The sequence below is a fragment of the Cololabis saira genome, chromosome 3 (genome assembly GCF_033807715.1).
Source record: "Cololabis saira isolate AMF1-May2022 chromosome 3, fColSai1.1, whole genome shotgun sequence".
Taxonomy (NCBI): Eukaryota; Metazoa; Chordata; class Actinopteri; order Beloniformes; family Belonidae; genus Cololabis; species Cololabis saira.
In genome coordinates, this window is record NC_084589.1 from 25579176 (window position 1) to 25591567 (window position 12392).

Below are 12392 nucleotides of genomic sequence, written 5' to 3' on the forward strand. Positions count from 1 at the left end.
ATTCAAACATTGTAGTACTATTCATAGAAAAACTCAATATAATGTTTCTGCCGTCCATAGTTTGCCACGTCCTACTGTTTGAACCACCTGAACGAAGAAAGGGGCAGGTAGAAAGTCACGTGGTCACACAGGTAGACTCACTACAAGTGCAGAGAAGGTTCAGCCATTATTCCGAGATGGTGACTGCGGGAGGATATACGTACAATTTAACACGCGACAGAAAAAGACATTAGTATCACGGAGCAACCCCCTTTACGTTCAGTTCTCACAGTAAAGGTAATTTCGCCTCCTACCTCAAGCGCGTGTGTCTCCTACGGCACTTAAGTTGCTGTCCTCGAAGTTTGTATAGTTTTATATTAGTTTTTGGGGGTGTTGTTGTGTTCAGATGACGGATCAGGTAGACTACCTGGTGGTGGTTTTCACCGCCACATCTGGCGCAAGCGGAGAACTGCTGGGATCTGACGAGAAGGAGCTCGTCCAGTTGGCCTGGCAGTTGGTTGATGTAAAGAACAAAACGGTAAAAAGGAAAAAAAAAAGATTTCTGTACTAATTGCTGTAATTTGATTATATTCATTATTCTAAATCCTGAAATGTAGTGATGAAAAGTGGCAGGTAAATTGAGCTATTAATTAATTTGAACGGAAAAATAGCTTTAATGGTGAGTTTCTGTCTATACACATTTGTTTAAGTTTATAAGTTGAAAATTGGTGTCAGATTTAGTCACTTGTAAGAGATGAAATGTCTTTCCCCTGGATGTGAGAAACTGACAGACACTTCAGCTCAGTATTTAATAAAGTAGTCATGAACATCAATTTAAAGCCGTTAAAATTCCTAATACTGTATTGTCAAACTGCCTTCAAGTTTTCATGTTAGCTTTTGTTTCAAGACTGACTTGTTTTCCTCTCTGAACCAGTTGGGCAAGGTGAATGAGCTCCTCATTAAACCTGACCTCTCAGACTTGACAGACGAAAAACCAGAGGAGGATGTGGTGGAGGAGTGCAGGGAAGAGGAGAATGGGCCAGGAGCAGATTGCACATCCACTGTAACAAGTATTGACAGCGCTTTAAACCTGGTAATGATGTCTCTTGAGTCTTTAGAAATGCACTTCAATCCTTGTACTAGATGATTTAGGTCAAAATTATGTTTTTGTTTTGTTTTTGTATCTAATTTACATTTATGAATGTTTGTTTTTCTGTCATAGTTTAATCTACAATTGACAAATGAGGTGAACAGCGAGGGCACGGGCACGTCATTATGTTTGTGTACAGACGGCCAGCTCCCCATCCGTCAAGTGATTCACCCTGAGGCCGTGAGCAAGGTGAGCGAGCTGGGTAGGGCGAACGCCTCGAAGCCAGGGCGGATGTTCATTTACTGCTCAGTGTTGTGTCAGCACCTTGCTTCCAGCTGAATTAAATAATACAGTGAAAATTGATTTGCAACAGAGAAGCTCTCATGCAAAACCAAGCCAATGACACAGGTCTATGCATATGTCATACCAGCGTACCAGCAGCAAAACTGACGACATTCTCACACTCCTAAAGCATGTATTACACAAACAAGAGCCATGATGAAAGAAGCGTATGCTTGAGTAACATAAGCAAACATGAGTGAGATGAGAGTAATAAAATAGCAGCTGCTGATGAGCCACTCGTGTACATCCTTTCGTTCAATTCCTCTCCTGTTTAGAACATCCTGGTCCCCGACTGTTTCTACTCCTTCTTCGACCTTCGGAAGGAGTTCAAAAAACACTTCCCTACATCCGACCTCAAGGATTTGAATGTACACGTCATGGCAGAGGGTATCCTTTCACATGTTTACATTTGCTCACCTGTTGACAATATTACTCATTTACTGTTGTATCTTTTTTTTAATCCTTTTCTCTTGTTGTCCACAGCATTTTTTATCTCACGTGCATATAATATCCTCAAACCTAACATATTTAAAGTTTACAAGCAGGGTGTTGGCTGCAGGGCAAGAGGTTTTGAAATGCAAATAAGGAAAGAATAGCAGCACCTTACTAAGCCTTCAGTGAAAGAGTTTGTGTTTAGTCAACAGTGAAAACCCCATACACCCGCTGGTATAGAGACACAGACATGTCAGTGTTTTAATTCACGTATCCAGATGCAGTTCTTCTCATGTTACAATTAAAAACCCTCTATAGATGAGGAACAATGATTCTTGCTAGTTTCATGCTTGCTTCCCTTAACCGGGTCCTCTTCAGCTCTTAGAATACCAGACAGTCCCACGTCGGATCTCACGGTCATTCAGGATCCATCGGTCGCATCGCCAGCAGAAGTAGCCATACAACAGGTCCAGCTTATGGGCAGCATCCTTCTTGCAATGCTCTCGGATCCCTTTTGTGAGTATCATATGAGAAGCTACAAGTAAAATTGGCTTTAAGCTTAACTTAAGATGAACTATTGCAGAGAGAAGCTACAGTTAAGGGTGAAAATTAAAACTGAAAGAGTAAATTCATCAGGAAGCTGTGTTAAGGGAGGGCAAAATCAAGGCTTTTAATTATGTAAATTTCAAATCAAGTAACTAAGGGACACTATAATTAAAATAATTAAAAGGGTTGGATACATTTTTTGTTTCTATATAAGTGATGTTTTTGTCCACAAACCAGGACTTCAACCCATTAAGAGTAAATGCAAAGTGTTTCCGTCATATTCTAAAAGTTTTCCTTTAGGTCCTGGTATGTTTAACAGTTTGATAACACTGATAAGGGACTCTTTTATTTTTCTCTGCTATCATTTGTGATTTCAACAGGCAGCTATGTCATTTTGAAAACCATACTCAATTGATTTTCCATCACAGGCCACACATTTTCTGACCCAGAGAGAGTCAGTGAGAGGTTTGAGAGCGGCACTTGGTGAGTGAGTCAAGATAAGAACTCTTCTTGTTGTGTGGCTCTAAAATCAACTCAGAGTCTACTCCTGCTGTGCTAATTTCTGTGTTGGGTTGTGTGTATTTGCGTGTGTGCGCAGTAGTAAGAGGGAGAAAGTGTGCGACAACACAGTGATCAGAGCCAGAGGGTTGCCATGGCAGTCCTCCGATCAGGACATCGCTCGTTTCTTCAGAGGCCTCAACATCGCCAAGTATGTTGCAGATATGTGACGCCGTATTACATTTCTCACCGCCTGCCATCATGTAAATGGTGATACTCTCTAAGCTGCTGCTGACTAGTTGCTTATATGTTGTGTTGTATAGAGGAGGGGCTGCACTGTGTCTTAATGCTCAGGGGAGGAGGAATGGAGAAGCACTTGTTCGTTTTGTCAGTGAAGAACACAGAGATTTGGCGCTACAGAGGCACAAACACCACATGGGAAGCAGATACATTGAGGTAACCTGCTTAGACAACCACTTGCACTTACCAGTTAGCCACAAATATATATTAAACCACACATTCTGTCATCATGTACACTTTAACCAACAAATGTTCTTAAATAAGAACCATATTTTGTAATTTTTAACAACAGGTTTATAAAGCAACAGGAGAAGACTTTCTGAAGATAGCAGGAGGTGAGACAATGTAAATATAATATACATTTTGATGCTATGAGGAAGAAGGGAAGAGCTTTGGTGGTACAACTGGTGGATTCCCTATTAAACTGCCTAAATTGAAATCTGGTGACATAACAAACTGCCACGCTTGTTTATTAATTGCAGCATTGGGAAGAGGGAAAACAGTCAAGAACCTACAAGTCATCATTCAGATTTTACGGTTATGAAGAGGGCATCACAGGAAACAGAAATGATCTTTTTTTAGCATTTAAAATTATTCCATTTCATACATGAAAACTCAAAACCATCAAGGTATTAAAACTCAGTTTAGCTTCATTGTTATGAATTATATAGAATGAACACTGGAAAAAGCACAGCAAACCATCCCTAACTAATTTTCATGTAAAGAAATCATTGTGCAGCACGACCAGTGGTTAAATACTTGTTTCTATGCATTTGTGTCCACATTAGGCACCTCTAACGAGGTGGCAATGTTCCTGTCGCGTGAGGACCAGATTATAGTGAGGATGCGAGGTCTCCCTTTCGCAGCCACACATGAGCAGGTGCTCACCTTCTTTTCGCCAGGGAACGGGCTCAAAGAATCGTGCCCCGTCAGCGGAGGGAAAGATGGCATCCTATTCGTTCGCTACCCAGATGGGCGTCCCACTGGAGATGCTTTTGTTTTGTTTGCCTGCGAGGAACAGGCTCAGTGTGCTCTGAGAAAACACAAGGAAATCCTGGGGAAACGATATATCGAGCTGTTTAAAAGTACAGCAGCAGAGGTGCAACAGGTACATTATGGTGTCTCTTTATGCAGTTTGAGGAAAATGTCTAGATTTGTATTTTTTATTTGCTCTCTAAACTGTTTTGTCTGCACCTTCTTACTGCAACAGTAAGAAGGTGCATCTTGTATGTTCACCGCAATTATTGGAGCAAGGCTTTATGGGGAGGACTTGCATAAAAAGCTGCACTGTGTGTGCATGTTTCTTTTTCATTTGTTGGTACACAGAATTTTCTGTGTACTTTCTCTTATCCTTCTTTGTGTGCTGTACTCCCCCCCTCCTTACTGTGAGTGTAGCTCATGTGGATTAATTTCCTTATCTCTTATGAACAATAAGCTTACGGACCACATGCATATGTCTTTGTAGAGGCTTTTCTTTGGGCTTTTATGTGCCACAGACTGTGGGGTTTTATTGGTCTTCTACAGAAATGCAAACACGCTGGTGTCCTGTTGGCCAAAAGCCAACTCCTGTATGACAATGCAGCATGTTTAAAGACAACATGGACAGCTTAGTTTCACCTAAAGCATCATCTTTCAAGAGATAACATATGTGTATATATATATATATATATATATATATATATATATATGTATATATATATATATATATATATATATATATATATATATATATATATATATGTGTGTGTGTGTATGGCAGATGTTTCATATGTACATTTAAACACTAATAGTACGTTTTGGGATTTATTTTTTCTTCAAGCTGCAATTACATGTCAAAAGGCAGGTAACACTCTACTAAACTAGACACTCTTTGACAGTCTTTGCTCTAGGCAGAGTTTGTAATCTGAAACTGTGGGTGTGTGTTGTAGGTGTTGAACCGGTACTCATCTGCCCCCCTGATTCCTGTGGCCCCAGCCCCTCTGATGTCTGTACTGCCCATGATGTCTCTCCTGCCCCCTCCTGTTGGTGTAAGAGACTGTCTAAGGCTGAGGGGACTGCCGTACACAGCGATTATTGAGGATATCCTCACCTTCCTGGGCGAGTTTACACATGATGTCAGGCAACACGGTGTACACATGGTGCTCAACCAGCAGGTACATGCACCAACGGCACTGACACACCTACTATCTCACATACCTCTGACACAAATGTTCAAAATAGTACCTGACCTGGTTGTGTTTCCAGGGTCGTCCATCAGGTGACTGCTTCATCCAGATGACTTCAGCGGAGCGGGCGCTTCAGGCCTCACAGCAGCTTCATAAGCACGTGATGTCCAGCGAGCGAGGGGCCAACAGTCGCTACGTGGAGGTGTTTCCCTGCAGTACTGAGGAGATGGGCCTTGTGCTGATGGGGGGCTCGCTGTCACACATGCACACACATACACACAACAGGAGCAGGAGTGGGACGGGGCTCAGCCCACCGCCATGTAAGTCCAGACGTAAGTGCTGCTGGGAGCTGGGGGTGCTTCGGGACTGCAGGGTAGGTGGGCTCCTGCCAGGGGAGGAGCAGGGTTGCTGGTTTTTCTCCAATCTAAAATTGGGACAGTATGGAGATGATGATTTTTAAATTGTGTGTGTGAGAGAGAGTTTGTGTATGTGACTGTGGTTCCTCTGTGTAATTTGGAGTGATTTCATTCATCTGCATCTGCAACCTCACATGTTAACTGTTTGTTCTTTTGTTTTTTCATCTGATTGTTTCCTGATTACAAAGAGTGGTTTAATTTCTCAGTGGCATGTTTGTTACTCCTTCTTATTCCTCTTCCTTACCACTGTTGAAGTAATCTGGAAGGACTGGAAAAGTGTAAGCAAGACAATTTGAGTCCTAACAAGTGCACATTGACAACAATGCTTACAATTCTCTAATCTTAACAGATTGGTAGTGGTGGATGTGGGATTTAGCCTCAATAGACCAAAACAGTTCAAGGGTTGGTATCTCCTGTGCTTTTCCAATCTGGAGCTGTGCAAAAGGTGTGCAAAGCTGGTGCATAGATTGGCTTTATTCGCCTTGTCTGTAGTTCTTCGCAATTAAAAACTGTTGTGTTTAATTGACAGTGCTGGTGTTCACATGAGTTAGAGGAACCCTGTGTAGGTCTTGCTAAAACAGGATTTTTTTTCAAGTTCTCCCAGAATTTCAAAGTCAGAAATCATTTTATAAATTGGAAATTGTTCAGAAGGCAACACTAAAACTAATTATTATACACAAGATTGTGTGGCCCTTAAAAATTGAATCTGATCTCATCTATTTTTTTTCTCCAAAATATATTTATATTCACTTACTATTGGGATTGTGCCAAGCTGTTTTGGTTTTGTAAATATGGTGAACACACATTCCCCCGGGAGATTAGCGTGAGCTTAAATGATAGTAAAATAACAGTAAATACTACAGACTTGCAGCTGTTTATTCCCTCAGTTCGGAGCCAATCAGATGCTTTGACTTTATTTTTTTGAAACTCTGTAAAGTACCTCATCTGGACACAAACCTCCCATTCGCAGTGCAAAGCACAAAGAGTGCTCACTAATCAACATGTGCAGGAATACAGACATTTATGAGGCGCTGACTGAAGGCATCGGTGGTCATTGTTTAAAAGTTTGCATGTTCTCTTCTCTCATAATCAAACAATGACCAAGCTTCACCATCATGACTCTGTGCACTTCTGGTGTTATCTTTGTGTGTTTTTGTGTGGTTGTAAATGTGTTATCTCTCCTTCTGCTCTTTTCTCTTTAGGTTTATCCCCGCCGTCCTACCCCTTCGCCGCTGTTCCACCTGTCCTGTCCTCAGAGTCTGCTGGTCTCTACCCTCCCATCGGGCAGTTATTGTTGGCCCCCCGCCCCATGCTACCAGGACATCCCTATTATCCTGCTTCAGCTCAGATATACATGAACTACACAGCATACTATCCCAGGTAAACAGTAGTGGTTATAAATGAATAGGGACAAATGTAATGTGGAATTCAATTTAGGCCTTGATGTTAATCCTGTAAATCCCCAGTGCAGGCCTTGTGACCTCCAATTAAATAATAGTGAGTTTTCAGACTCACCATCTCCAACACATAACAATGTTTTTTTGTTTTCGATGAGCTTAGGTGATTACGAATCAGTGTTTAAAATCATCACCATGACAAGTTTTTGAAATGACATGAAATTGACAAGTAAGGAATGCTAGCAAAATCCCTTTCTTGCAGCGAATAACTCACTTAAGAACTTTTATTATTAGATTTAGAGTCTGAAGACTTCAGATACTGTAAATCAATTATGTCAGCTAGTATGTACTTATGGACTGGGTGCTGCTGAATGAAGGACTAAGAAACTAAACTGGCATTGTTTGCATATTTGATTTTCAGAGCCTTCTGTTTGCATAGCCAGTGTGCTGGTAACTTGAGAAGCACGCATCCGTGTTTTGCACATTGCTGAGTCTTTAAAAATAAGATTTTCTGCCCCTGACATTTTCTTAAATATATTAGAAGTGTTTTGTTATTGACTTCTGTTGATGATTTAGTTCGAGTGAACAAAGATAAAGTTGTTAATTGTGGAAAAAGAGAAATATTGCCTTTGGCTCAAATGTATCTTATCAGAGGACTTGGTAAACATCAAGCGATGCCTGTTTCTCCCTTGTCGGTTAGTAAGATAGCCATTACAACAAAACACAAATAGTCACAGTGTTATGGTTTCTCCTGCTGTGTTAAGCAAAAATAGGACAACAGACTTGATCTTTTATTCTTTTATTTATTTCTGTAGTCCACCTGGCTCACCGACTGTAGGATATTTCCCGGCGCCCTCCTCCCTGTCCTCCCCAGGAGGGTTGATAAGAATGCCAGGGCTGCCCTATAACGGCAGTGGAGTTAAAGACCTCATTAATGCAGTTCAAGGATACCAGGTAAGACATTTTCCTTCAAACACACCACTTTGGCCTACTAATCTTATTGATGTAGCGCTTTAAAGGTACAGCACAATGGCATGTACATACGTATTTGTAGGACCAAAGTGTTTTATTCAAATCCTTTTCTGTTATGGGTGTGTTTTGTCAGGCATCCACTGTATCTGCCCAAAGGCTATCAAACTAGTTTATCCTGTCTCCTCTCCCTGTTTTGTCACACATGCACTGCTGCTTGCTTTGACTTGAACTAGAGGTACTCAGCTTCTATCATTTAAACTTATCTACAGAAATATATATATACGGTATATATATATATATATATGTATATGTATATATATATATATATGTGTGTATGTATACATATATGTAAATATACCTCTCCTTTAATCCCAGCCATGGATCCCTTCGCTCCCACATTGCTCTTGAGTCTCTCTTTATGGAGAATTTTTCTCAGCCCAATGTCTGTGTCATCCCCCCCTCCCTCACACCACAGTATACTCCCGAAGATGCTCTAATGCACGCCCACGGGCCCATGCACGCTCACGACCCCGCCAGGACTTTGCTCACGCAGCCCAAAGAATGGGTGTGTATTTAAGGTGTCTGAGGCAGGTGGCAGGTAAGGATTGGCTAAGGGCTCAGTTAGAGGTATTAACTTTGGACAGCGGTTTTACCTATTGCTTGTCTGGTCACCAGGGGTGACAGGCCACTGCACTGTTTTTGTATGAAAGGGTCATAGAGGGGGTATACATGATTTCATTGAAGGCTTAGAGGAATTTTCTTGGTCCTTAGTCTATTTCTGGGTTTCATTCTGACGGGGCGCCTGCTTCAGCTAATAGTGATGGGTGTAATTCTGTCCTCTCAAGAAGCCTTTAATGAATACTGCGATAAGCAAGAGAGCCAACTGACCGTTCTCTGAACTCCTTCCGTCAGTGCAGCAGTCATCCGGTCACAGTTTAAGATCCCTAACAAGGCAGCATTACCAAGCTGTGAATTCTCTACATGCAACAGTAACACTGCAATAAAAGCAAAAGAGTGCAGTAGGCCATATGTTCGTCTTCTGTAAAGTTGAAATTGCTATAATGTTTGGTAAGCTAACCTACAGCAGTAACCAAGAGTTACTTTTAAAAGGTTATCGTTAGCTGTTCCAAACATTCACCACCTGTTTGAACAGCCACCACATGAGATCCAGTTTGGTTCAGTTCTGCAAGCACATGCAGGAGCTCAATAGATGAGCAAACAAATCTTTATCCACCAATATTCAGAGAATTTGCCATCCTGGATCAACATTGCCTGGGGTTGAATCAAAAGCTTTTAGCAGCTCGACTCTTATTCACACTGCATTAAGGTATCATTAAGAGCATATTCACAGAACAAGACCAATTATTTCCTGACTTCTCTGCCAACAAATAATAGCGTGCTGAGCTATTAGCTGATTGTGCTGAAACTACTTGAACAGTTTAGACCAGCAGCAGACTGAACACACTGTACTACAATGCTGCAATAAGCATTTGAACAATGATGTCAGTGACAAGATGCAAACTAATTATGTAATCAGTGACTCTCAAAATTGATTTGAATCAGGCAAATGACTTTTGCGTTTCCTGAAATTTGCTCTTGTTCTGTGCAATTCTAGAAAGCTTGACATGCATAGTGACGGTAACTGAATAACAGGTGCAGTGTTTAGATGGTTGAGGGGGTGATGGGTAACGTGGTGCTGGTGTGGGGGCTCTTTCTTTTCTTGTTTTTTACTTTTGAACTTAGATGATGCTCTTCTGTCCATTTGCCTTCCTTTCTCTTACCCCTTTTTCAACTCCCACCAGGGCCCTGCAGAGTCCATTTCTCTCCTGAGCACCAGTCTGATTGGTCAGTCCAGCAGGGGAGATGCTTCCCTCATGTCCCTTCCCGCTATCATGGCCAAGCCAGGGGAGCAGTACCTGGATCTGACCCTGCTGTAGGGTCAAACATATGCAAAGGTCACGTGACTACTTGTTATGTTTAAAAAGACTTGTTAGTTGTTTTTTTGTTTTGTTGTTGTTTTTCTTTTTAAATATATGTAGTGTGTTAGATGTGTAATTTATATCTTTAGACACAGAGATAATTGTATTTTTTACCAAATTAATTGTGGCCTTAGCCAAAATAATACCATTTTTTCTTATATTGCACAGTGTACATCATAAAAGCTTTATGAAATGTGTTAAGCTGTTATGTTTTTGTAATCATCATGATTTTTTTGCTATCCAAACTAGAGAATAATGACCTAGTACCAACTGAGTTAAATATGTTCTCTGTAAAACTCTGTGAAGAGTGAGTGTGTGTATGAGTGTGAAAAAGATGAGAATGAGTATTATGCATGGCAGTGTTCAAGCGTTTTATTGCTTAATCTGTCAACGCGGTCCATTTTATATGTGTATATACATTTGATACAGTACACAGTGATTGTATTTAAAACTTTAGTGCATGAAGAAGTTTAGTAGTGAAACTTTAAAGATGTTTACATAATGCCAAATATCAATGCACTGCTAAACATGAAAACTATAAATGAATAAAATAGCAGTATCTTTGAGTGCTAACAATTTTTACACTTTAAGTTTGTCCCATAGTTTGATCTTTGCATCACTGGAAAAAGTGTGTTGTTTTATGACAAAGCTGGCCTGTCTTTAGTTCCAGTGACTTGTGTCTCATGTCCCAAGTTCTCAATTTACTGAGGGAATTTCAGGAATTTGAACAGATTCACAACCAATTTTATTGCAAATAGTACTTAATATTTATCAAGTCCTCACACTTTCTGTGTCTTACCACCATAAATACTGACCATGTGGAGCAGGAGTGAACAAACAGCATGGCCATTTGTGTGTATATATATATATATATATATATATATATATATATATATACATATACCGGTATATATATATATACATATTTTTTTTTTTGACAAGGAAAACAAACTAAAGAACATGTTTCATGTGAATCCCTTTTTTCACCTTCTTGCTATTTGTGCCCTACAGAGTTGATATGAGGGCTCCATGTTTATGTACACATACAGGGCATGCTGTTGTTCAGGACCTCCTGCTACAGCCATGCTGGAAAAACAAGAAAAATCCCAAACAATAAACATATTACGTTAAGTTTTCTAGCCTCTTTGTTTGATTTCAATATTAGCTTGTGCTGTGTGTGCACATCAGGAGGGATTTGAAATGTCAGAGCACAGAGTTTCCTAATGACAGAATGTGGCTCATGGCAAAACTGTGGGAACTCCCTCACATTCACCTCAGCGATTACCTCTGAGTCTCAAACCTGCACAAATGCTATAGCAAAGAAGCTATTGTCGCTTAGAAACACTAAACATCTGATGTGAGAGGATGGCCCCCTTTTCTACTGTGTAAAGAAGTGAAGAATAGGGAGAGCAGGAAGTGGGAAGAGAGAAGGAACACATACAATACGATGTTAGACCCCCTCAGGGTGATTTCGGCATTGTGTAATTCAATCTTGCTCACCCCACCCAACCTTATCCCTTTTAAACACACTCATTCTCCCACTTACAAAAACACACCTTCTAAACCAGCATAGCAACATTTTATCAACCAACAAATTTCAATCTGCTTTTTAAAATCATTTTCTTTCATCGTTTTGTTAGAAGACCTTAGGACATATTGTTGGAAAAGGTGATTTTCTTTTTTTTTTGTTTTGACAATTAAGCCCAGCCCATTGTTTATTGTTTATACCTGCCAGGGTGTGCCCTGGCTAAACAGACCCTGAACAGGAATGAATAGGTGTAGATATTTTTTGGATGTTTCCCTGATAGATTTACTTATTAAACAAGATATTGTGATCCCAAATTATCATGGTTGCATAACAACAACTGCGGTTTTAACCAGGTTCGTAGTTTGACCTACAGTACAGTAGTTCTAGTAATATGACTTGATTTGTCTTGGTGTGATATTTTAATTTATCTGACACAATGTAACTAAAGGATTCAGGTAGATTGACTGAAAACAGTCTTTCTGGTCATGATCATTCACAATCAATGAATTAATGCAATTACATTAATTACATGCAATAATAATGAACAGCTGTTTTTTTTGCAAGACATCAAGCAAAATTATTTTAATGCAGTTAATTTTTTTTGTTATTTTTCTAGTGACATGTATGGTAAGAGCAGTAGTCTTTTTTAAGAAAAAGAAAGCCTCTTCGTTCCACAAAAAAAACAAACAAACATGGGAGCAAACCTAAATTTTACAAAGCTGCATCATTACAAGGTTTTTCAAAACTT

General features: G+C 40.1%; 1 protein-coding gene across 5 annotated transcripts; it reads left to right on the forward strand.

Annotated features, from left to right (window-relative positions):
- Positions 1-177: 177 nt before the first annotated feature.
- On the forward strand, positions 178-11255 carry esrp1 (epithelial splicing regulatory protein 1). 5 transcript variants are annotated; one of them, XM_061716788.1, is made up of 17 exons: positions 178-276; positions 386-517; positions 914-1072; positions 1202-1318; positions 1687-1798; positions 2222-2359; positions 2818-2872; positions 2988-3098; positions 3211-3343; positions 3480-3522; positions 3976-4295; positions 5116-5340; positions 5432-5684; positions 6971-7148; positions 7981-8119; positions 8613-8702; positions 9940-11255. In XM_061716788.1, exons 2-17 carry the CDS (start codon positions 386-388, stop codon positions 10072-10074), a joined length of 2340 nt encoding a protein of 779 aa, XP_061572772.1. In that variant the 5' UTR covers positions 178-276; the 3' UTR covers positions 10075-11255. The 5 variants fall into 5 exon arrangements, with proteins under 5 accessions (XP_061572772.1, XP_061572773.1, XP_061572775.1 ...); XM_061716789.1 differs by having other exon boundaries at positions 184-517; positions 5432-5672; XM_061716791.1 differs by having other exon boundaries at positions 184-517; positions 8613-8735; positions 9940-10075.
- Positions 11256-12392: the final 1137 nt, after the last annotated feature.

Bases quoted from the DNA above. Each gene is read 5' to 3' on its own strand.
- esrp1 (XM_061716788.1), top strand. From the start codon at position 386: ATGACGGATCAGGTAGACTACCTGGTGGTGGTTTTCACCGCCACATCT. The intron at 518-913 runs GTAAAAAGGAAA...TCTCTGAACCAG, and splicing joins TTGATGTAAAGAACAAAACG to TTGGGCAAGGTGAATGAGCT. The intron at 3,099-3,210 runs GTATGTTGCAGA...TGTGTTGTATAG, and splicing joins AGAGGCCTCAACATCGCCAA to AGGAGGGGCTGCACTGTGTC.